The sequence below is a fragment of the Macrosteles quadrilineatus genome, unplaced genomic scaffold (genome assembly GCF_028750875.1).
Source record: "Macrosteles quadrilineatus isolate MER2022 unplaced genomic scaffold, UCM_ALF_1.0 Scaffold_21__1_contigs__length_2333173, whole genome shotgun sequence".
NCBI lineage: Eukaryota > Metazoa > Arthropoda > Insecta > Hemiptera > Cicadellidae > Macrosteles > Macrosteles quadrilineatus.
In genome coordinates, this window is record NW_026542614.1 from 59,466 (window position 1) to 86,478 (window position 27,013).

Genomic DNA, 27,013 nt, shown 5'->3' on the forward strand with positions numbered 1-27,013 from the left:
AGTTTTTGGGCCATAACAAGTTTTTTTCCATTTGAGTCAATAGTTTTTGTGTTTTATAAGAAATCCCATTGACTTTGTTCATACAAGTAGGTAGTCTTTTCCTATTGTTGAATTCAAATTCTCTTCGATATTTGTTTCATATTCGTTACGTTTGAGTGAGCTGAGACTATATGTTTCTTTATCATAACAATTTTAAGATTTGACCTTACTATTTTTTTCTTGTCCGGTGCTTTTTTCAGTGATGAAGAGAGTGAGAGCTTTAAACACATTTGTTTTAGTGCGTCTATCCGCTAGAAATGCAAGAGGACAAGCACAAGCAATTGCTAACAAATATATTGTTGAACTTAGTTTAACAAGTTTTTAAACTGGTGTTGTAGCAGGAAATAAACTTTAAAAAAGTGGCATCTGCAAAAACCTCGATGTATTAGATTAATTCAGTGGTTTGTTGCTATATTTAATCTTTTCGATTACTTTTTTTCAGAGACGTTTAAACCCAGTAAAATTCAGCATGTCCCCAGACCACAGGTACCTCTTGCTCATCCACAATGCTCAAAAGGTAAGTAAATTTTAAAATTACTCTAATGAACCTGTTAACCATTAACTGTCACTTTTTACTTACACTTATTACTTTCAATTTTTATTTTTCTTCTTCATTAGTTCCCTCTTTCTCATTCCTCAGTATTAATCTCTACCCTTTTATACAATCTCTAATGTTCCGTCTTTATCTTTATCCCTTCCCCCACCAAGAGTAATTTTACCCTTTTATCTTTATTTTTTTTATTCACCAACTAATATATTAATATGTGGAACCTGATACACACCATAGACAAAAAGAATTAAATATAGACCGTCAGCCGTGCTGCGGTTACCATGGTTACCAAAGGTTCCGGCGCACACCGCTGTAGTTTACGTAGCGTGTACGCCATAACTACATGGCGCTCCAAGCGGACTGTGCCAGAACCTATGGTAACCACAGCACAGCTGACGGTCTATATTTAATTATTTTTGTCTATGTACATACTGATATTATTGTGCATTAAAATGTACTTTAACTAATTATGTATTGTAATTTTCTAGCTTTTCCGGTATTCATTTCTCGCCCAGTACTCCATTTATGATATTGCAGCAATGTAAGTAAAAAATGTGTGATGTTTTAGTATAAACAATATTTTCATTACCGGTAATCAAATATTGTAAGAGTGGACATTTTACAGTTCAAGTCAAGTCAATGATTTGTTTTCACATAAACGTTTACAATGGAACCCGCATAGCTGGGTAAACAGGTGAAATTGTCAAATTCAATTACAAAACAACTTAAAACTATAAGATAAAAAAGGTTTAGAATATAATTTGAAGTAGGTTGAAAATGATCATTTAGGAAATCTTGTACACTATAATAAGAGTTATCTGTAAGCAAATTAGACATCTTTTTTTAAATAAGTTACAATATTTTTACTTAGAAAATTAAAAACTTTGGGTTGAACACTGCTCTCCTCTAATAGCTGTTTTATCTGTTGCATCTTAAATCTTGAAATTTCGCTGTTAAGATAAGCAAACTGGCAAACTTCTCTCATTTGCTCTTTTGAATTAGAAACTTTCCTGAATATGTTTACACTAGAGATAGCAACAACTTAGGGATGAAGTCTTTCAGAAAATATTCCTCAAACTTAACCGTATCCGTTGTCTGTGAAATCCTTGAAGTGATTGCAAAACAAACTTAACTTGATTTGATTTTATACAAAAGTGGCTGAAAAGTTCCACCTACCTCAAACAAAAACACCTCTGGGGGTTGGGTGACTTTGTTGAGCTGGATACAGTTCATCGTTTTTGGAGAAAACTAACTGAATTGAACAGTGTTATTTAATTTTGTTGGAATATATAATAACTTATAAAAATGGTATAACCTACCTGTTCTTGTTGATAACTAATCTTAAAACAGTTATTTTTTTATAGTCTGGATAAAGTATATACCTATTAAAATGTTGGCAAACCTGTTTATCTCCACTTTTATTTAGCTTATCTGATGGTAAAGCACACTTTGTGGGGGTTTGGGCTGTATTCTTAAGGTTTTGACTTACTTGATCATGTTAACTTCTTCTGAAGGACCTTAACTCTTCCTTTCCAACACAGGTTGATAGTGTCTCTCTTTATCTCTTTCCAGGATTTTCGCCTCTTTCATTTAACTCCTCAATCAGTGTCCTTTTCCACGTGTTTCATAGTCCTTTCATTCTCCTGCTTCCAGCAGGGTTCCACTCCAATCAGAAATCAGAAATCCTTTTCTAAATTGTCCTGTGTTGTACCAATGTCCTTCATAATCTCCCTTCTATAATCCATGAATTTTTAGAAAATAGGTTTTAAGATGTCAGTGAAAACCAACATGCGTAAACTGTTAAATAGATACATCTTAATAACTTTTCTATTATAAAATGGTGGAACAGTTGCAAATAAATAAATGTGTGCAATACATGACTTTTAATTCCTCACAGACCACACACATTATCTGCTTGCTATGCCAGTGCTTATTCAATAAAGTTGTCACAAGCTTTTTTAGGCGAAACCGGCCCAAAACCATTGAAACTTATTTAACCCTAATTTTTCATTGTATCAACAGTACAAAATAAAACATTATAAGATTCTTTTTAGTGAGTTACACTACGTACCTTAGGTTTGTTCTTACTAATGTTATTTGCTTGCAGGGACATCATCCCCCTGACCCCCACCCCTGACGAGGACGACCACCCTTACCTACTACACGCCGCCTGGACTCCTCGAGGCCACTCTCTCATCATGGTGTATAACTACGATGTCTACTATCGCCCCACGCCTCGCGGACGACAGGTCTACAGGGTGTCCAAGACAGCTGTGCCAGGAGTCATCAGCAATGGCGTTCCGGACTGGCTGTATGAGGGTGTGTACAGATTAGAACCATTCATCTAACGATTTTTATTTGTCAATAAATAAACCATATATTTATATACACCAACATGCGTATATAACAAAAACTTTTTGGGGCAATTTTTATTTGTTAAGCCTTCAAGTTCAAGAGATTATTCAGTGACTTAATTATGTTATGCCTATTATTTGCAAGTCTTTCCTTATCTTAAAAATGCCAAAATACCGATTCTCTGAACAAAAGAGGGTTTTGATGAACACACACTGTACAGATAAGCAAAAAGGTAGCAAACATGTTAACTGTAATAACGTTTGATAGTTTGCACATAAAGTGCAACTATCAAAAAATGCACCCATCACTTCAACTTCCACCCGAGTCTTTCACTGTTTATTTTATCTTCCATCAAACGCTACCACAAACAGGTGAGCCATCTGTTAAATACAAGACCTGATGGAGACAGAAGTCCAATTCTCAATACTTGGTGATGTATTCTGACCAAGGACAATACCTTGGATTGCTTGGCTATTGATCAGTCACACCGGACAAACAATACTAGTCAACTCAAAGCCTAAACATGTAAATTATTGTAGCCTACTCCTAAGCAGCACATTAAATGAGGTGTATTGCTCTAAACTTTGTTTGTACAGATGTTTACCTGATCAGTAAAATTCTAGTGTGCCCTATGTTGTTTAATTTTTTTTAATTTTATTTAGAGGGATCCTCTAATATTTAGTTATAACACAAGATTACAAGCATTAGTTTATAAATATATTTTTTATTGATACTAAATATGTGCTTGAATTTAAAATTGGGGTTAACGTCAAATTAAGCTTTGCCTATACAGGACGGAATATCTTAAAATTGATTTCAGCCACACAAGGAAAATAAGTCTCTGAAAGTATCTCTAAGATTCATCTTTAAATTAATAAGCAGGGACAAAAAAAATATATCTGTCAATGATGTAGAATTCTTTGAAACAAAAAGAGTCTGTAGACAGGAGACAGCCTTGGGTCATGTAGGTATGTGGCTTGTTGTACAGACTTAACGAACACCTGTAGTTGCCGAGAACTCTTCACCTTACTTGACATTACTTCTTCCCCTTCCACCCCTCTGCTTCTTCTCTACATTCTACCGATCTCATTGTCGCTGACAATGTCAATAGTGAAGTACAAATATTACGCTAATTAGTTTATTATTTTTATAGTATTTACCAATGTGAAGAAAATTACATTTTAAAAATTGAATGTTTCTTATCTATTTAAAACATTGAAAATTATGAATTTTTACGTGGGGATTTTGTTCTGTATATATGACTTAAGGATGAAAAGCGCTATCTCTTTGAAAAACAAACAAAAAAGCTAAATCTGCTACTGTACTGTTGTTTTCAAATCCAACAACTCAATTCCAGAGGAGATTCTGAACCACAACACAGCCCTGTGGATGTCCGAGGATGGACACATGCTGCTGTACGCTTGCTTCAACGACACCCAGGTACAGGAGCTCAGGTTCCCATGGTACGGGGTGGCGGAGGAGGAACAGCCGCTGTACCCTGATATGAGAGGGCTACGCTACCCCAAGGTAAGTCAAACGCCCTACATGTTGTAAGTTTCATTGATGAAGGGCTCTGAGTCAGGATTGTGGTTTAATAGAATAAAGTATAAGTAGCCAGCTAAAAATTAAAAAACCCCCAACTAATAACCCATAGAAGACACAGAAAATAAACAACACTTCATCCTCTGCGGACTCTGTCATGTGTAGACAAAAAGATCTTGACAAACTTACTGTTGTAATGTCAGTATAATTTTACAGATTAAATTTACAGATTCTCATTGCAAGAACGGCTTTGTCCTTAGTCAACACTAGACAAAGTCCAGGATCTGGTTCTAATTCATTACGATTAGGGAAGCGCTAATGGTGAGGACTTAATACGTCAGAACAAATTTTTGAATAATTCAATAGTTCTTAAATATTTCTTTAGCTGTTTTGCAAGGATCTTTTTAGTTTAACCAATTTGTCTGATTGCAGCCCAGTACGAAGAACCCTGTGGTGACTCTGTACGTTGCAGACCTCGCTGACCCGAAGAATATACGAATAAGAGATCTAAAAGCTCCCATGGCACTGGGCCAGACCACGTAAGTTATCGATTAAGTTAAGATATGTGCCGATTATTCAATGACTGTCAATAAACACATGCTCTGCAACGTGTCTCGCTATCTTTTTCTAATCTTAGTGGAGGAAAAGGTTTTACAACCCGAGACATCTTAAGTGCTTTAATTATTACCGTATATTACACCAACACACCAGAGTGTAGCCTGTTTATAGGCAAAGATAAAAAAAGGATTTGAGTAGAAAGAATTGAATGAAGCTTTTTTACTGATTTGAGATCTGCTGGATTTTTACAGGACTATTTATTGAAAGCCCCACGATCAAGGAAACTGATAAATTCTAAGCTAGCAGTGTTTGTTTGGTTCAACAATAGAACAAAATTAACTACCAATCTCTGAAAAGAATATCCTTTTTAGTTCCCTGTACAGTTTAGTACCACTTGTTTGCTGTTGATGATGTTGACTCTGTTTGTTACAGAGACTACTATTTCTGCGCAGTGACGTGGGTTAGTTCTACAGAAGTGTCAGTGATCTGGCTCAACCGAGCGCAGAATGTGTCTATGGTGACACTCTGCAAATCTCCCATGTGGTTCTGCCAGGAGGTGAGAAAAAAAAAGAAATCACACCCTCAAATTCCAATACAAGTAGCACCCACCAGACACTTGGCAGGGGGCTTTACACTTTATTAACCGACTACAGTAGAGTATCGATTAACCAAGCTAAACAGACTGAATCAAGGTCGGATAATATAGACATTAGGAAGAAAAAATAAATTGTAAACATGTTAAGAAGTGTGAAATAAAGTTGACACGTTTACAAATCAATTCAATGTCCAAGTTTAACTTTCACTTGAAACCACTAACTTAATCTGTCCCAAGCTAAGCCATCACCACAAATAAAATAACCAACAAACTAAATACACCATCACTGTAATCAAATGGGAATCGCTCAAAATTTACCCAAATATTTTATGTGATCATTGGTCTCTTATCTTTCCCACAAGAACAGTTGTTTCAATACTACCCACTTTGGGCCAATCTAGTACGGTTAAACCTTGATGTGCTGATAAAAATTGTCTGGAGAGGGAGTCAACTGTACAGTGTAAAGTGACTCCACACAGAAATAGCGTACGATTTCACGGCACTCAATTTTTGTCTGCAGGGAGGGTTAATAATTGAACATTAGATAATTGACTCCTGTATTAAACAATCTTACACACCTGTAACTATTGTTGTTCAGACGCAGAGGGTGAGTGGAGAGGGGAGAGGGTGGGTGGACTGTCCAGGCACCCCTCAGTTCTCGCCTGATGGTAACGTTTACATCACACTAGCGCCAGTGAGGGATGGCAACGCTGGGTACTACCGTCACATCGTATCCGTCAACATACCCAAGAAACGGCTGCTGCCGCTGACACACGGCACCTTCGAAGTCAACAAGATAGTTGCGTGGGACCACACTAACCAGATTGTGTAAGAGTCTTTGGACAGTTAATTTGTTTTGTAGAACATAAAATGTGTTTGTTTTGAAGGGTACAGAGCAATGACGAGAAGTGGTGGCAATGATTATTACAAGATATTAAAGGTCACCAGAGTCTGTCCCATTTTTAAAAAAGGTAAAAAAGATATTCCAGAAAGTTATCGCCCAATGTCAATCATTTCTGTAGTATCAAAATTGTTTGAAATCATGGTTTTTGGCCAGCTGAATTCTTTTTTTGAAAGAAACAACTTTTTAAGTGTATCACAATTTGGATTTAGAAAGGGCAAGTGTACATCAGACGCAATAGATAAATTGATTAATGAGGTACTAACACGATTACTAGAAAAATACCGGTATGGATCATAAACATCAACAAATTACGTTTTTGGCCCGAAAATAAACATGATTTAAGATTGGTTAAATGGAACTGCTAAAACATATGTTCAATTCTATTAGTATAGGATTCGGGCCAACAACGTCATTTTGTTTATGTTTATGATCCATACCGGGTATTTTTCTAGTAATCGTGGGTACTAATGGTCTTTTTCAGAGGAAGTCACTTGCTCAGGCCACTTTCTGCGACCTGAGTAGGGCTTTCGATTGTGTCGACCATGATGACCTAATAATGAAATTAAGTTTTTATGGTATCAACGGATCTCCACATTCTTTTTTCAAATCATACTTAAACAATAGAATACAAAAAGTCAATATTGATGGAGAATGGTCCCAAGAATTAAAAATGAAATATGGCGTGCCTCAGGGATCTGTTCTAGGTCCTCTATTATTTTTAATTTGTATTAACGACCTCCCAGAATGTATAACCAGTAAAACTTATTTGTATGCAGATGATACAACATTTTTAAATATTAATCCCGATCTTAAACAACTTCAAGAGTTAGCTCAAAACTCAATCAATGAAGCTTCTATTTGGTTTGAATCAAATGGCTTCCTCTTAAACAAAGATAAAACTCAAAAAATTGATTTTAGCCTTAGACCCTGTGAATTAAATATGTAAGATGGTTATGTAGACAATTTTAAATTTCTTGGTATTTATCTGGATAAGACCCTTTCTTGGGGAGATCATATAGATTACATAAGTTCTAAGCTTTCAAGGGTAATTTGTCTTATAACTAAACTAATACTACCGATACTCTTAACCGAAACTGATACTCTTTTATTTTATAGATCAAAATTATATTAAAACAGCCTACTTTGCTTATTTCCAATCCATTTTCAGATACAATATTATCTTTTACGGAAATTGCAGTAGGATAGAGGAAATTTTAGTCTTACAAAAGAAGTTAGTTAGAATCATATCTTGTGAACCCCAACAGGAACACTGTAAACCCCTGTTCATTCAGCTACAAATTCCAACAGTAATTAACATTTATATATTTGACTCTGTATTATATATTCTAAAAAATCCCAACCTTATCAAACAAAATTCTCATGTTCATAATACAAGGAATAAAAACGTTGCTACCATAGATTTTTTTAGACTGTCTAAAACTCTTAAAAGTCATATTGTAATCTCACTAAAAATATACAACAAGCTAATACATTTAACAACAAAATATCCTAATAAAACTTTTAAATCTAAATTCTACAAATGGCTTTTGAACAACCCTTTTTATTCTCTAAAAGATTTTTTTGAAATGCCTTTTATTAATTTTTAAGTAGAGCTATAGCAAATTTACCAAATTACTGTTGGATTTAGTTGGTTATGGAGTTTAATAACTTTCATTATTCTAAATGCCTTGCATTTTTCTGAACAATAAGATTATTTGGTTGTAATATTGAAGTATGTATTGTAACATGTCTCCTTGTGTGTAGTATTCTTGTAAATATTGTATATTGTATTCATTAACTGACTATGCTAGTTTTAGCAGTTTTTGGACATTGTCAATAATTTGTATAAATTCACAAGACAATAAACACATTTCATTTCATTTCATATCAAGTTGAGGGAATGAGAGAGTGACGGGGGGGGGGGGGGTTAATTAAGTTGTGGCTGGTGTATGTAAACAAATTCTCTACAGTCGAACAGACCAGTCGTTAATGACAGCTAGGTTCATGTATTTTAAAAACAACAATCTGAATTCATATTGAGGAATTTCTTGGACGTTCTGCCTGCTTATGTGAACAAGTGAGTCATTTTCTGAGATTAAGCAGGTATTATTTTTTGTTCTGTGAAACGTCAAGTATAAGTTTTTGGGATCATTTGTCAAAAATAGTGCTTACATTTTGTTTGTCTGATGTGTAATGTTTAGTTACTTAATTCAATTCTGTGTCCATAACATAACCAACTTTACAACAACTGGCAAACAACTGTAAGGACTAAACTATACTTTTTATTAAATTACGAAATACACAAAAATATTACGAAGTTAATGTTGTTGCAGATATTACCTCGGTGTGCCTCAGAACAAGCCAGGTCAGCTTCACTTGTACGCGGTGAGCTCAGCCGTGCCCAGGTCTGGCACTCCACTGACAGTGCCGCAATGTCTGACGTGTGGCGCCCCTGTACCTGCGCTGACAACACACTACGAGGGAGCCGCCACCCTCGGCTCCGGCACCAGAGACACCTACGACTGGGAGGACCAGCCTGAACCAGCCACCACCACGGAGGAACCTGAACGCAAGAGGAGGAAGAAGAAAGGTATGTAATGATTACTGTGATGATAAAGCTATCACAGTCAGTTGTATTTTATTTTCATTTGAGGATGAAAACAAAACTTTGTATTGCTATTGAGGAGTTGTGAAAATTTTCTATACAAATCAATAAAGGAAGTGCTCATGGCGTGTCAGGATCTGGAATCTAGACTATGAATATATTTATCATATCAGATATGATTCTTGTAAACTCCTGTTCACGGGGATTTAAAAAATTGTCCTTGCTACCACTTTTACTATTCAATCTCGTAACCAACCTTCTACTAAGTAATGCCTTTTCTGTAATTATAGTTTAATAATGCTCATTTAGCTGTTGAGTTACTACTTTATTTTGGAATGTTTTGACTGTTAACAATAATAACTCAAGTTTATTTTTAGAGATATTTTTATCATGCAATCCTTAAGTAATTTTCCGATACAGTACTCATACATTACATAATTTATAGGAAAGCTACTCTTAATCTACATGTTATTATGTAATGGTTTCTCTATATCTTTTATATGTGTTTCAGAATAAATTTAAAGCTTTAAGTTTTTACTGTAATAAAAATGAATGTACCGTAGTACCTATATGAATTTAGCTCATGCTTTCCTTAATTGCCATTTTTACATGTGATCTGCCTAAGTAGAGACGGATTGATTTCAAAACTAATAATTAATAATGGAAAAAAATATAATGAAGAATGGATTTTAAATTTTCAACTAACGATTTCAGAGCCGAGCTTCCGCTTGGAGCCGCTCTACCGTCCTTGTACATATCACAACATCTACTTCAGCCCGGGACTGCAGTACTACATAGACGAGTGTCTGGGACCAGGCATACCAACCGTCACTCTCTACACCACCTATGGCAAGAACACGTCTGCACCTGCCATAGAAAACATCCAACCCCAGCTGTTGGCTACACTGCAGAACAACTCTAAACTATATGTGAGTGCAGCAGAAAACAGCTGATTTTTACAAAGCAGGCTTTCCTTAACTCTGTCTCAAAATATCTATCTATATATTAATAGGCAAGCATGTTTCTTTAAAACCTTTTTTCTCAGCTCGTGTGCATCGTAGGGAAAATCTACGCATACAGTTGGAAAGCTATTTTCCTGTAGGTGTGCAGAATCCCTTTATAAATTTAAATAGGCTCAAAGATAAGCACAAAAAATGAGTTTAAAAATTTGAAAAAATTAACATGGATCTTATGCGTTGCTATGCTGGTTACGAAATAACAACGAAATATAAACAGAAAATCAAAACAAATGGAAGAAACTCCAATCACATGTTTTATTTACAGTGTGGGGTGAAAATAGATAAGTGAGTACATTACATATTTTTGGTCGAGTTTCGACCACTGGACGACCTCTCGTCTAAATAATTACAGAAAACCATAAAACACAACACAAAATGTGAAATGTAACTTGAAACTAACAATATATAATATTTTTGTGATTATTCAGTCCTAGTGATACCAGGGTCTGGTGTAAAATACTCATCTGTGCTGTAAATACTAATATTTACCACAACAATATAAAATCAGGTGAGGTTTGGCAAGAACTAAATAATATGTCTTGGAACAAATAATATTGTATAAAAATACAGTTGTACAAATTAGATCAAGAAATGGCCATTTTTGACCCTGAGAAATGTTTTAAAAACTTATTGAGGTTTAAAACTAGAATCAGATGCCCAAGTTTAAGACTGGATTACATGAGCAAGTTTGCAAGATTCTACTTGCAAAGTCGCAAGTAAGGAAGTAGGATTGTCGGCGAGTACGACCCTTGCTATTGACCATTTCTGACATCATGAAGAAGAATACTACTAGTCGCTTGTGCACAAGCAACTTACCTTGATTTACAATCAGTTTGCATAAAAGTGGTCTGTAAAGTTGACGGCAGAGTTAAATTTTCTCAGAGATTTTTTTATAGTAGCTATCGACCGAGTACACTGGGCTAGTTTATGTGTTAAAAGTAAAAAGTCTCGGTAGTAAATGGTCACCCTGCCACGTAATCTAGCTTTTTTTATTAAAGATGCAGGTTATCTTACAAAAAAGCAAGCTACAACCACAAAATAATTTATATTTTACACAGGATCCCTTAAAAACATATCGAGTTTCCTTTACTTTAAAACCATAGAGAAGTTCAAACACAGCGATAGAATAAGTCCATCCATTTTACTTTAAGATTCCCTCTTACACAGTGATTAGTAGGCTACATATTTTCTACCATGAAGTGTTCAAATTGCAGGACAAGATCTCCAAGGTGGCGTTACCTCAGGTGAAGACATTCCCTGTGCAGATCTCCGGTGGTTACCAGGCGCAAGTGCGACTACACCTGCCACCGGGACTGCGGGAGGAGGAGATCACACGATACCCACTCGTTCTGCAGGTGTAAGTAGCTACGGCACCTGCTGAATGACAGGGAGAAATGTTTAAGTTTTATTATAAGTATAGAAATTAGTCCATTATTGATTTATTTCAAAAAGACCAATGAACACATCAGTATGGATTTGTAGATGTTTTAATCAGTTCGGGTGACTTGGCTAGCAGCGTTTTTTTTCACAGAAGCTTGTATTGGTTGTCTTTGCCTGTCGGGTGGCATGTGGTAAAGATTGTGTCAATTAGGATGGCGTGTAGTGAGGGTGAGGGAAATGCTCTTAACAATACTGAGAGTCACACTACTAGGCGCTGGTGGTGTTAATTAAATTAATCCAACAGAAAATGATTGATGAGATGACTGCGCAAAAGAACAAAAGCGACTGAAAGTAGGGATGGGTTCTTGGGAGTTTGAGCAGTTTGCTTTTCTAATTAACATTATACTGCCTAACATAACAACACTCAAACCCTCAGAAAACCAGCAACAATTACCTAAACACAAGCCAAATGTTGATGTATTTTATCTCAGCTTAGGGGTGATAGCTAGTGAATTAAAATTAAAATATTTCTCAGCTGGTGAAAAAAGCTGAAATGATATTTGCAGCTTAGGGACAGCCGATGTTGAAACAATTCCGCACTCTTTGTGTCAGCAACATTGCCAGTACAACAAAGCTAAAAAAGATATCAAACTCAATAACGGTACTCAAAAATTTCACATTTTATTATTTTTCTACTAAAATATGTGAACGTTTCAAACGTTTGTTCTTGCAGTTACGGTGGCCCTGGGTCCCAGCTAGTGACTGATCGTTGGAAGGTGGATTGGAACACCTACTTAGCCAGTAGCCGAGACCTGATAGTGGCTCAGATAGACGGGCGGGGCTCGGCGGGGCAAGGCTACCTGATGCTGCACCAGGTCTATCACCGCCTCGGCACTGTAGAGGTGGCCGATCAGCTGGAAGTAGCTGAGTAAGTATTGATTTACACAGTAGTGATCGTAAAAAGTGCAGATAGTTCTAGTTTTAGTAGTGATTAACATATAGATATATTGTAAAAACAAGCATTACCACTGTAAAATAAATGATTTATTTCCAGAAAAAGACTGTTTAATCACGTTCATTTTTGTTTAAAACAGCGACGTAAAACCTAAATGCAAACTTTAAGCTGAGTATGAATTTAGGAGTGTAGGATGGAGTGAAATAATCAGTGTAGCTTATTACTGGCTAAGATCAGCTGTTTTCTTTAGCCAGGACCATTTATTAAAAGCACAAGTATTATGAACGACTGCTGAGTTCAGTTTTGAAAGAACAATAACTAACCACTAATATTTGGGAATGAACCTGAGACCTTTTGGTTGTGAGGGGAGCCCTAACAATCACACAGCTACCCAGATAAATTTTGTAGCAGTGGCAGTGGTAGATGATAAGACATTTGACATGTTCCCATATTCTGATATATTTGACATATCCAGATCAATTCCTATAAATTATTTGAAAAAAACATCTTTTGGTCAAAGTTGATGCGACCAGATGTACAGGACTGAATAGGACAATTCTTGTGTGAATTTATCCGATAGTCATGTAGGTACCATTTTGCTTTTTACAAAGGATTACATATAGTCAAGCAGTAAAGAACCTCTAGTATTTACAGTTACTCATAAACATGTTTACCCTCTGGATTACGTTTTTTACAAATAAAATGTTAAATAGTTGCACTGTCAACAATCCATTTTTTTCTTGTAGCTAACAAGGATTCTAAACTAAAGTTTCATTTTCAAGCTTAAGTATACAATTAGTGGGAAAAATCCTCTTCATCTTTGGGGTTGTGAAGAGTTGTCATACACTTTTAACACTTACACAAACACTGTTCTACATTGTTCTATACTCAACAGTCTGTTGATGTCCCTAGATACCTGAAGGACAACCTCCACTTCATAGATAAGCGTAGAGTGGCTGTGTGGGGGTGGAGCTACGGAGGGTTTGTGTCAGCCAAACTACTATCCACCCCTGACCAGGATGTCTTTCAATGTGGCATATCTGTGGCTCCCGTCACCTCGTGGAAACTCTATGGTATTTCAATCCATTTTAAATAAAAGGGAAAATTTTGCTCTTGGTTTTACCTGAAAGGCTGAAATATTTTTGTGAAGGTAGTTTCCCTGCAAAGATTTCCTGGGAAAGATTAAGAATGCTAGAAATGTTTTGATGGGCAATGTTTTTGGCTCAAGGAATTGTTGCAACATCAAAGACAAGTTAACAAGAAAGTTGTTTTTTGATACGGAAGAGCATATGAAGTCATCAAATAATATGGAAAAAATATCATATTTTTCATTATCATTATCATATTAATTATTTTACTATCATATTTTAGGCAAATGTCATATTTTGGAACTATAAATGAAACTTCAAAGAGTAAACATAATTTTGTTACACTATGGTTGGTTCTGTTAAGTGGTGCAAAATATAGTATAGGAAACCCCTCATAGATTGGAGGTAATCAGAAATCCTAGTTGAATTAATGAGAGTTCGGATAAGATGAAAAAAACTTATTATAAAAGGTAGTTTTGTTTTGGGAGTGTTTGGGCATTATAAAAGAAAAACCTTTCGCAGAAAACTTATTGAATATTAAAAATGCAATTAAAAATCTAAATCAAAAATACAGTTTAATGTAAGCTTTGCAACAAAACTACATTTCCATTTTGAAAACTTCACTCAAATGGTTATCCAGGTTAATATTAAGTCTGTATTATACTCTGTATTTAGGGACTGGCTATTGGTACAAGAGTCGGAACAGTCTCAGGTAGAAGAAGGGGTTAGGAGACAGGTTCCATCTAATAGACTAGTATCCTCTCTAAGAGCTATTACCATTGAGTGGTTAAAAAGTAGGTCACAAGCTTGCTCCCATTGTGGCTGGCTCCATCTTCCGTTGATGAAGGATGGTAAGCTTGAATTCCATCATCTTTCACTGATTTAGACTTTTACAAATGTTTTTCAGACTCTGCCTACACGGAGAGATACATGGGGATGCCGACACTCTCCGGAAATTACAAGGGTTACCAGGACTCGGACCTGAGTCGTCAGGTGGAAGGGTTCAAGGACAAGATGTTCTACCTGGTGCACGGCACGGCAGACGACAACGTACATCTGCAGCAATCCATGGTGCTGGCGAGGGCTCTCTCTCAGGCCGGCATCATATACAGGCAACAGGTGAACCTGGGGGTGATATTGTCTATAGAGTAGGCAGAACAGAGTAAACATTTTATGGATAAGATAAATTAGGGGGTCTTCCTTACATCTGTAGTATAATATTTAATCAATGATAAGTTTCCCGAGTGTTTTCTCAAATGTGAATGTTGCAAGTTTCCAGATAAGCGTGATATGTTTTCTTAAATGATAACATCGTGAGTTGCAGATCTACCCGGACGAGAGCCACGCCTTGAGTGGAGTCAAGAAACATCTGTATCGGTCGATGGCCAACTTCCTCGACGACTGTTTCCGCAAGCAGGTTCCACCCGAGCTGAAAGCGGGTCTTCGCAACGGTGGGACCTTCATGGAGCCATAATGTTGTGACGAGGACCAGTGTTTTACTGTCTGTAGATTCGTCTTGTGATATTAAACAATTAAGTTTCACTACGGAGGATTTGAGTTAGCGGATTCTATTTGTAAAATATCCCTTCCTAAATCACAGTTGCGATTGATTTCAAACGTTTTTAATTGCACATATATTTTTACTACCGTATTGTTTTATATTGTGCTTTTCAAGCCAAAGAGTAGCTGTGATCTGTAGTCCCTGTGATTCATTTGTCGTGTTAGTGTGATAAAAAGCAATCACAACCAATGAAGCTGAGATGTAATGAATATTTTAAAACAATCAACAGCTTGATCAGAATCCTGATCATTGTTTATCAACCTGAGAATGTCAAATTAATTTGCCACATTTTATGTTTTAGTTCCTAGCTTTTATACTTCGAAATGGACCTAACGTGTGCAAATTTTCTCATGCAATCGTTTGATCAATTTTCAAGTTTTTTCTCACATTTTTCATCAATAAAACCCTACATTTTTTTTCCAAAGCTCTGGTAATAATAACCATTGCAATTAAGAAAGTGTTAATCACAGATTGCGTAGTTAAATTCTAAATGTTGTAAAACTCCAGTTATTGATTTTTTCAAGTCTTTTTCTATCACAAAACCTCTAGCATGTTTTGTACTTTTTTACTCTAAAGTGTATTAATTTTATTCAGTTAAAGATCTATAGGCTTAACAAGTTACTTTAGGAACTGGTATGTACTTACATCTGGTCGTAAGCTTTTGCATGGATATGTTGTTTTTGAAAGAAAAATGTTAACACTCTCCCTTTCAAACAAAATGTGCTACTGAAGGATAAATTGTATGCAACTACACACAACCCGCTTTAAATCTTACATTAGATATTCATCAAATGCACCAAGGCACTTAACGATTTCAAGGAAAGAAAACACTAAAAAGTTACAGTAGTACCGTATGAGCATATGTAAAATTATTTATTTTATAATCTTTTGCCACATTCTTTCTTTGGCATACCTCAAAATAGCCATTAAATTAAAATGCACAATTTCTTTCTTTATGGCTGGATTACAGTTGTTACTACAAATTATTGTTGATAAAATAAAATGATTAGGTACCTTATCCAACCACAGTTGTTGGTATGATAACTAGTTTCGTTCCTTAGAACTTCATCAGGTCATTTTGTATTAATACATCAATGTATTAATACATTGTGGTATGTCAATAACTCTTTAAGAAACTATCACAATCACAATGATTGAAACTTGCCATATGGAGTAAAAATTGATAAAACTGATTAAAAATTTACAGGCTTTTTAAATTTACAATGCTAAAAAACTTGACCATGTAACATTCTAAATGATCAGACTTCTTTCCAGTCAAATATTATATTTGATACATATATTGACAAGTTACTAATCAAAGACGTATAGAATAAGAACAAAACAAACTGAAATATAGGTGGCACTGGAGAGAAGAATAAACATCATGATTCAGTCAGTTTTATTTAGTCAGTGGCAGTGATAGACAGTGCTTGCCAGCATGTACATTTTTAATCAATTTTTATTCCATTTCTATTTTATCAACATGACAAGTGTCAATTATTGTGATTGTGGTCGTTTTTGTAAGAATCTATCAAAATACCACAATGTATTAGTACATTGATGATGTTATTGCATACAAAATGACCTAATGAAGTTCTAAGGAACAACAAGTCGTCATACCAACAAATGTGGATGGATAAGGTAATAATTTTATTTTATCAATAATATATTCCAACCAAGGGTCGCAATGAATAATACAAATTATTGTGTCTCTATTCTCATACCTAAGGAGTTTCAATAGAAAGGAATTTATTTGTCAATATTTCGATAACCTCCGCGCTAGCTACTGGTTCACTTACTATTTAACGTACCAAAACAGTCAATTGTTATTCTAAGGATTGAACCCTTAAACAAATTACTTTAAGGTCAAATGAGGAGTTGATATCTTGGGAGGAGTTTTAGGAAAGCTACATTTCTTATTGGGTCCAAAGTGTGATTCTTGTATGTAATGAAATCAACCGGACACTATGTGCATTATATAAGCTTACAATGCTTCCTTTTTAGATTTATTATTTTAAAATCTGTAGATTTAGATTAGGAGTGTTGTTTTTAATTAATGAAACCTACGGTAGAAATAGATTGTATAGTACTGTTCAGTAAGTAATAAATACGGTATTGTAAAAAACACAGTTCTGTGATTAAAATTTTGTGTAAAATGTTTTAATTTTAAACTGGATGTTTGAGAGCTAGAAACTAACCACAATCTTTTGTTAATTGAAAATAGTTGTATTTTGATTGATTAATATCGTTTCTTTCAGTTAATATTATTGTATTTATATATTACAGATTGAACAAACTTATAACTGATTCTCTTTTAAAACAAAATTGTGTGTATTATTTTGCATTATCTTGAGTTCTGACATCAACAAAACATGTTAGTAGATTCTAGTTTTCAAACCCAATTAGAGTGGTCCATCTTAACTTAAGTTTGTACATAACTGCATATCTAATTCATCCACATTTTTAAACTACAAAAAAAACAATAAGTGCACTTCATTAAATGCACTTGGTAAGTCTAAATTCAAAGTATAGCTAGGTAGGGTAAATGTTTTTGGAATTTGCTATCCGAGATTCGCGTAACCGTTACTAAAGTTAATACGGTTTAATCCAGAACGTATAACGATCGAGTTTGGTATAATATTAAGAGTATAATATAACTGACAAAAAGCTCAAGTGAAAAGCAAATGAAAAGGCTCAAAGACACCTGACTTGCTCAGAGCCAAGGCCACAGAAATGATCAGATTGATCTGGCTAGGTCTAGCTAGTGTAGAAGCTTGGTGGGTAGATGGTAGGTCTTTGCCTTGGAAATCCAACATATTTCACGGGCCGCTCTCCTACTTCACATCATGTGCTTGTTTGAACTACTACACGGTTAAATCTATTTTCATCTTCCTGCAGCATTGACTAGAAAAATTGCTGGATATGAAGGGACAATGTATCAAAAAAGTCGGCTATTTACGAAGGCTTCTACATTTTCACCCTATTAGTTCACCATTTCGAATACTTAAGGATTAGCCGCAGGGCGTCCATTTAACTGTTCCATTATGGGGGCTTTGAGGGTCTGAGGAGTCCCGAATAACTCCCAGTAAAGAGGGGGGTCCAGGAGGCCTCCCCCGAGAAATAGTTTAAATTTAGGTATAAAATGTCTGTGTTACGTATTTCTTACACTCCTCGGTCATATGCCTGAATTATTAACTTTTTGTTTTTACTGCACAATCTAAAAATATTTTATTAACGGTCTTTTAGGGTGGGCTCAAGTCCCTCCTAGATTGTTGGGCATCCATGGAAGCTTAGTTTTAGTTGACTGTACAACTAGAATTGAATTACAATATGATTTTTTTTTTATTTACACAAAATAGTTTCTGTTGATGATTATTACCAAAAACATCTTATCCATCAACGATTCTAATATCTCTTATATATTAAAATTATCTATAAATCTATCTATATTAAAATTATAATCAAGTTCTCAAAGATAAAATAATATTAAAACGATACACAAAAACAGCTTAATTTATTGATGTAGATAGTATTAAAATATTTTTGTACGGTTTTTATTTGTTTAGTATGTGTTTTCCTAGCGGTGTGTCAATAATCGGGTTTTACTAAAAAATTAAAAATATTAACCCCAAACTATGATTTATTCTATACTAGTTGTAAATGTTTAAAGTACTGTAATGGTACTTATTAATAAAAATATATTTCTTAACTGCAGAAAATATTTCCTCGCTTTGTCAATAAGAGAGAAGTAGGCACATGATGAGAAGTAGGTTACGAGTATTAGAATCTTAAAACTTATAACGGAATACATAATGGATCATTCAGTGTAAATATTTACGAAAGCTTGTTGAAATATTCAAGTTACAATATGAATATCATTTACCTAAAGGAATAGTAAATATTGCCTTCATATTTTAACATTTCATTCCACTTTTACCTGTTCTAATGTCAGTATTAATACAATAAGGGGTTATTGTAGCATCCCACCTCCATGACAATATTGCAAAGTATTAAGACATGTGTCATTAAATATGATAGATATAATTTTGATTAATTAACCTCTTTTAGTTTATAAGATTATTTATTTATAAATTATTTAAAAATTTTAGGAAAAATCTTTTTAAAGATTCCACAAAGACCGAATACTTTATAATGATTAAAAACAATATTGTAAATTACCTTTACGCATAATCTTCGTGTACTTAAGAAAATTCTAGGATTCAACCATCTTTCATTAACTGTTTCATCTACTGTACAATTCAATAAACAAATAATTTTGTTCCGATTATCCTCTTCCAATATGCAATTAGTGTAGTACTTTTATATTTTGACAATCACTTAGCAGTTAAGTTTGTTGATTGAAAACATTAACTATCAAAGAATTTTCGAGATGTGTTTGTTTAAATGTTTCTTGGTTTACACAGGTTGACTAAAACAGAAGGTAAAGTGTTAAGTTGACTCAACAGAGTATGTATTAACTCTCAAGTTTTATAATTGCTGTCGCAATTAGTCTGACTTTTTGCTGGGCAAGTAGGTCTTTCGCTCCTTCATGTAAAAACCCTTTAAAACTATGAGCTAGGGGCTGCCACATTGATTTATAACTTTCTGTTGTACTCACCCTGTGCAAAACGATCTACTTTTGTATCGAGATAGTTTTACAAATTTTAGATTCAATAATTTAATGTTTTGTTTAGTTAATCATCAGAAAATAAATTGTTTAAACAGTGTGTTTGTTGGAGGAAGTTATATGTCACATGCTTATGAAAAACAGTATGATTGGGAAATTGAGATGGTCACTACCAAGTTTTTTCTAGAATAATTACTTTCACCGTTTCCACTAATAAAGGTAGTTAACAGATTTATGGCAAAATCACAACAGTACAATTTGTGAGATTTAAACCGAGTTTGGAAATGAAAATTGAAGTTTGACAATTTTTATATTTTGGAAAAAGTAATTAGATAAACATTTTAATTCCACCCCACATTTTAATTAAACCCACGAACTAAGTCTTGAAATGTATAGTGGGATTTAGAACTTTTAAACCAATAATAGAATGGGTTTAAACGCTTTAAAGAATAACGGTTATAGTTGTGTATGATAATTTTGATATTTTCTAAGATTTGTTGTTATTCTGGGCACCCAAATATTTACGTGTGGTTCCCAACACTATCCTCCATCACTGTTTTCATTGTTTTATTTCACTGTTCCCACCAGAATCAGATATGTTAATTATCAGTCAAAAACTCAAATTTGCTTCCTTTTATGCTTCATATTCCATTATCAAAGTTAAGCGCAATTATAAATATAATGACCAACCTACTAAATTGTGTACATTAAATATTCATCAATTGGGTTTTAATACAGTATCTGTCCGGACAGAAAATGAAATTTCAAATTCATTGCTTTGACTAGTCAAAGTTAAAGTGATAGGATTTAGGAATATAATTGAAATTATTATAAAACAAACGAGTTCAAAACCATAATGTAAAACCATTCAGAACTATCTAAAAGGCATTTTGAAATGGAAATGAAGAATTTGAAATCCAAGTTTCCTGTATTGAGTTATATAAAATCAATATGCATTGTATTTTTTTTTTTTTGTTTTCATACTGTAAACTTAACTCAAAATAGTCAAAATAGCTGTGAAATTCAGATAACTTTATGAAATATTTCCATCACAAGAACGTATTTTCATAACCAACTGTAAGAACAGGCTATCATCAAACACATAACATGGATTTTGGTAAATATATGGATAAAATATGTGATTGATACTTGTACATAACTTTTATAAAATAGTCAAATAGCTAATGTAATTAAAGTATTAATTTTTTGATAGATCTTTCTAGCATTTAACAATTCTTTTTAGCAGTAGAATTATACACTAAGTCTTTCAATATTAATTAGATATCCAGAGTTATCAGTACAGTAGAAATAATAGATACCTCATAAGATTGTAGAACTAAATGACCTGACTTGGTTATTTCTTCCTGTTTCTTTCTGTTGTATATATTACAGGAAATTGTGTAGTAGGAATAGTTTGTTTATTGTTAAATAATTTTCTGCCGAGCACCAAACGTAAATGCTCCATTTTCCTTAAGTTCCCATATTGAACCAAAACAATTCCACAATACTTCTGAGATATTTATTTGATTTTTATAATTACATACAATTTATTATATTTGTCTAAAGTTTAAGATAAAATGTTCAAGAATTAAAATAAAACATTGTACGTATACAAACAAACAAGATTTTGTTAAACAGTGTTGTAATTTGATAAACATTCCTAAATATCTTTTGTAAAATTAGCTTGGCCAAACAATAAAAAAACCTTCTAACAGACAACCATAAAATATCTTGAATATACTGTAAAAGAAATAAACTCCATTTAAGTCAATAGTTGAATTTAGTATGGATATGATGGATATGATTTCTAATAATGTGTCATTATATTTAACAATGCTGGTTTTTGTTGCTTGCAAAAGAGGAAATATTCTAACAATTTAATTGGTACAAAAAATACAAAAAAAGAAATATTATTGATTTTTAAACAAGTTTATGGCATTTTTAATTAAAAACACAAAAAAGCAACTGTATATTAACTGCCTGTATGTTTCCTGCAATAGGGGTTGTTTTTTGACTTTCTATTTTATCAAAGTAATCATTAACCATCAATTATGCTGGATTTAATAAGTAAATTTACACAAATTGCATCGCATATTTTAATTAAAGACTCTTACTTTTCATTTTACTGGCAGCAAACTATTGTAAGATAACACTGTATAGTTTTAGTTTCTTTACGCTTACTAACCTATGTAAATTCTTACAAATACTACCTGTATACTATGTAAAATACATATTACTTGTTAGGCAGTTTTTAAAATTTTAAATACAATATAATATTTAAATAGTTATAAATAAATTCTATATTAGAGACTAAGAATTTCTTTCCTTTCACTCCTAAGTCTAGATAAAAAGGTCACCAAATGATAAGCTTTGCTTGGTGATGTTTTAGCGCCTTATTTGGGTTAACAAATAACAATTCGTTGGTACAATAAAACGCAAGAAGATGAGGCAACCTCAAGAGGTTTTAAATAGCTCCAAACTGAAATCTAAATACAATATAGCAAGGACACTCATAGTGAGAGACTTTTTTGCTACACAACTGTTCTCAACTGAACTAAGCTTAATAAGATATCTTTGAAATCTCCATAAAACTTCCTAAATGCTATGTATCTTGAAATACTTTGGTAAAACTATAGTTATTTGTGCAACTAGTGCGAAAAGTGAGCAATTTACTCACTCGAGAGAAATCCTTACTCACGAGCCGTAGGCGAGTGAGGAATGGTTTCTCGAGTGAGGCAATTGTACTTTGAACTCGAGTTGCACATTATACTTTTCCTACAGTTACCATAAAACAAATAAATTGGTGAAGAAACATAACCTATTTTTACACAGAAGTGAACTTTTAATATAACATTTAACGTGAAGTGACAAATACAACAGTACAACAGCTGACCAGCTGATTTACAGCCAGTGCTGCCAACGTATTTCGCGCGCATACGACGTTGCCTGCATGTTACGCGCTCACTATTTCAAGCCTTCACGTTGCAAATCTGGAGTGAGACAAAGTAATTAGAGTGAGACAATGTTAACATTGTCTCACTGATGAGCGAATTGGCCACTTTGTTTTCTCAAATCAGTGAGAGAACATGTACATTGTTAGGTAACTGTAGGAAAACAGTTTTTTTTTTTTAATGTTGGCATCAAATATTTAAAATACCCACTATTTTGAAACAAATAAAGGGTTTTATTCTCATTTTACACAAAATAACCGGTCAACAAGACAAAAATCTTTTGCAGAATCTCAACGCTGTAGCTCAAACCGTTAAGGAGTAGTGAATGTTTTTGCTGTAAACACATAAAGATAGACGCTAATCGAAAAATTATGTTATAACTGTTTTATTTATTTAAACCCAAGGAATTACTAGGTAAGTTATGTCCCTGCCTTTTTTGAACACCTTTCATACAGTCAGTTCTAAAATCCACCAAGAACCTGTTGTAAGACAGTTGAAGAGATGAGACCTCGGAATGGAATTCTAAATAGAAAAATTAAGAACCATAGGTGGACTGTGGAAAAAGGGTTGGAGAAAACAATGTCACCAAAAGCGCTACAGCAAAACAAGTTGGCTGACCAGAGGGACTTTATGATAGTGACTGTCGAGGCTCTTTGCCCTCTCTCCCTTAGGAGCTCAAGAATGAAAGTCAAAGTCATAAACTACAAACGACCTTCTTTCTGAAATTTTCCGGTGAGCAGAAGATTTGACTTCGTAGAGTAGTTTGCATTCCATTACCATGTTAGATGTTACCAATTCTAGAATGAGAATCGACGTAGTTGAATTGAATCGCCAACAGAGAGCACCGATTACCGATTGTCTAATCAAACTTTTTAACCAAGCCAAAATGAAAGGACTACTTGATGCTATAGTATCTTCTAAGTGACATTAATTTACCGTAGTACCAAAATTATCAGAGAAAATACAATTTTTACAGCACACTATGTGAGTGGTTAAAGAATGTTATATTTTTAAGCGAAAAATTGAGAATAGCCACACCATGGAATGTCTACTTCGATTTCCCAAATTCAATGGTGGAAGGTCAACTGAGCATTAAACTTTAGCCAACATCAGCCTAAAATGTAAATAATCATTATCACTTAACTATGTTTAGGTCAAATGTATATGTGACGGCTCCAAAAATTCCCAGACCCATTACATATCAGCTGGAGAGGTTTTTTTGCTACACCCTCAAGAAACCCTGTCAATACCATCACAAAATCTTTGCTTTATTTCAAATATTAAAGGAGGGTCTGTAATATTGAACTTTTTTAACCTCCTAACTTCTGCGTCAGCCCAGTTGCCTCACCATGGCATATTCCGGCAACCATAATATTCGGTCAGGCCTGGCCAATGTTTCAAGAAGTGTCATGCACATGGCTGGAATTCGCTGAGCTCTTCTCAGCAAATTCCTCGCTGAACCCGGTAACTGCGCAACTACAGTTTGTCTAACACCCCAAGTGATCGTTAGGCAGCAGCACTATACAGCAGTGAACTAACGTCATTGGCTGATGCTCCTCCACGGCCAACTTGGCTACGGACGGAAGGCACTCAGCTAAAGTTAGTCAAAATTCTAAATTCATTTCGGTCTGTCGCCTTTAGTTCCGCGTCGCCTTTCCCCCCTCTTTCTAAAATGGAATTAATCATGTCAATCTTTATCTTGTTATTGTAGGCCTATAACTTAGCGCGGATTCTAGTTCGGAATTGTATTTTCTCTTAAGCTAGAATTTTGTGTTCATAAATTTGTTAATACACCAAGTCAAAAGTTACATTATTTTATTAATTTGTTGCAAAGTTTGTTGTTTCATTCGGCAACCTGTCATATATAATTGGATTTGTTTTCATTTTAAATTATTACTTCAATATTAATATTAGGTAATGTGATTGTTATTAAGAGATGTAATTTAATGTTTAAGTAGGTTTTACTTATTTTGTAACTCAACTATCTGGGTAAAATGAACAGAACGTGTTCATGCACATTTTTGAAGATAGCAAATTTTGAAGGTTATTACAGAAAAAAAAATATTACTTTAAAGGGTAGTGAAAGAGGGTGGCAGGGGAGTTTGTCCAGACAAAACGAGCATAAAACATCAATGAAACGAGTGGAAAATAAATGAAAAGAATTATTAACATACAACAGTATATTTACATATACATTTTTTCAGTACAATCATTATACTTTGTCATAAATAACATAACAATTCAAATAAACAGTAGCTATAAATATGTTTGACCGGATTCACTAAGTTAAGTACAAAATACACAGAGTATAAAATTAAAGTATAACACAGATACATAAGTATAATGGCCACAAACGTATAATTTGTTAAAACCGTTAACACTTGACGAGGAATGTACCACCTTACACCACAATAATACTAAACTAATACACAATTATTGGCATCAATACCTAAATATACTCAAGGTCAATTAGCACCGATCAACTCTAAAAGAATTGCACAAAATAAGGGGGTTTTAGGCCTAAATGTAAAAATACAGACATCGCCTTTATTGTATTCAACACAAGTTCTGAAAATTCTCAGCTATTTAAATTATCTTAAATATTTATTTATTTGGATTAATAGAAATTGTTTAGGGCACCTTTCCGACCAAAAATGTTGGTTAGCCAAACTTGGCACACATTTTCGAGTACCGTAATAAAAGTGTATTCATTCGGCCATACCCATTATTACCAACCACCTGCCATTGCCGTGTTACATAAATTAAATTTTTATTTGCAATGTAAAAAAAATTTTCAGAAGTCATTGGCAAAAATAAGATAGGAAATTAAAGGAAGACAGAAAAACACAAATTTGTCAACTCTATCTCCACTTCTATGAGTAGAGCCTGTTACCGTCTGTGATTTACCACATACCATTTATGTGAAGAAATCTCTTTATTTTTTAACCGTTTTAAGTACCTTATAGGAAGATTATGTAGGGGTATGAGAGAAAATGGGGGTGGCACCTGATGAAATAACGCCTGCTACAGAAATAACAAACCCTCCAACACGTTATTTCAAGACTACAATTTGGTCATTCATACGATGGGAACGAAATAAGTCCTTATAAAAAGGTTGACAATATCCATAGTTTGTAGCTAAAATATTGCAGTGTTTCAATATTTCAGAAATACTGTTACATTTTTAAGTTTTATTTTGGTAAGGAATTTTTAGGATTCCGGTTTTCTTAAATCATGACTAGTTTATTATACAGTACTAGTCTGACTGTCCAGGTATTAGCATTGTTATCCTTAACTAATTAACAGAAGTAATTAGGTCTTCATAAAATATAACATGACTTACATGTAAATAACAAACCTATTTGTTTTAGATATTTTACGAATGGCGTTAACTAATATGGGAAGATAATTAACACACAGCCTATTATTTAAATACTCACAAAATACCAGTATATGAGGTTATCTGATTTTTAGTTACTTTTAGAAAGCAACTAAGAAAATACCCCCGCCGCAGCAAACCTGCAGACTAAGCGAATTTCCATTTGCCTGATTGGATTTACACTAAAATGTCTCCTTAAAAATATCACATTTATTCCCTATTTAAATCGAATCAGTTTAACACATACTTAGGTTTGCTGCAACAGGGAGGGTTAAAGTGTTTTTATGTAAAATGTTAATAGTTAGTAAGAAATAAAAACATTTTCCAAATTTGGGCAAAATATGTTAATAAATAAGCAAACTACAACAGTTTACTTATCCTCCATAAGAATAACATGGGAATTTTAAATTTACAATTTTTTTGAATTTTCTCCGTAACCATTAGGCGTATTATAACGCTTCAATATATTAAATTATATGTTTTTTTAAGCTCTACAAAATAGTTTGGAAAGAAATTGCAAAAATTTAAGTTTTTTGGGTCAAAAATGGGAAAAACCCATTTTTACCCCATAAAAGCCCCCATTAACCCCCGTTCCCATAGCCCGATCATGCTGGTTCGCGAACTCGTTTGAATAAACGTAGGTTTACACGTTTGTACCAAATTTCATCAAAATCGGATCATTTTTGCTCGAGTTATCGCGCTAACGGACACATATATATATATATATATAAATATATATATAAATATATATATAAATATATATATATATATGAATTTGAACGGTTGCTGTTTTTGGCCTCTAGGGACCTCAAAACGAAAAAAAAAATCGGTCCCGGGTCCAGGTCTTACCATGAGTACTACGGTAATAGCTTATTCCCTATATGGGAAATTCGCTAAAAGGAATA

At 34.0% G+C, this 27,013-nt stretch overlaps 1 protein-coding gene across 1 annotated transcript in view; it reads left to right on the forward strand.

Annotated features, from left to right (window-relative positions):
- The window catches only part of LOC129005399 (inactive dipeptidyl peptidase 10-like), a gene marked incomplete at its 5' end in the record, with an annotated part of 61,031 nt that extends 45,099 nt beyond the window's left edge, over window positions 1-15,932 (forward strand). The window contains 14 exons of the mRNA XM_054434273.1: window positions 482-556; window positions 1,078-1,130; window positions 2,697-2,908; window positions 4,302-4,471; window positions 4,919-5,025; window positions 5,477-5,600; window positions 6,238-6,467; window positions 8,877-9,133; window positions 9,863-10,077; window positions 11,382-11,524; window positions 12,281-12,475; window positions 13,415-13,575; window positions 14,498-14,709; window positions 14,915-15,932. Coding sequence (XP_054290248.1) covers window positions 482-556; window positions 1,078-1,130; window positions 2,697-2,908; window positions 4,302-4,471; window positions 4,919-5,025; window positions 5,477-5,600; window positions 6,238-6,467; window positions 8,877-9,133; window positions 9,863-10,077; window positions 11,382-11,524; window positions 12,281-12,475; window positions 13,415-13,575; window positions 14,498-14,709; window positions 14,915-15,064 — 2,304 coding nt within the window. The remainder of the gene's footprint in view (window positions 1-481; window positions 557-1,077; window positions 1,131-2,696; window positions 2,909-4,301; window positions 4,472-4,918; window positions 5,026-5,476; window positions 5,601-6,237; window positions 6,468-8,876; window positions 9,134-9,862; window positions 10,078-11,381; window positions 11,525-12,280; window positions 12,476-13,414; window positions 13,576-14,497; window positions 14,710-14,914) is intronic.
- Window positions 15,933-27,013: the final 11,081 nt, after the last annotated feature.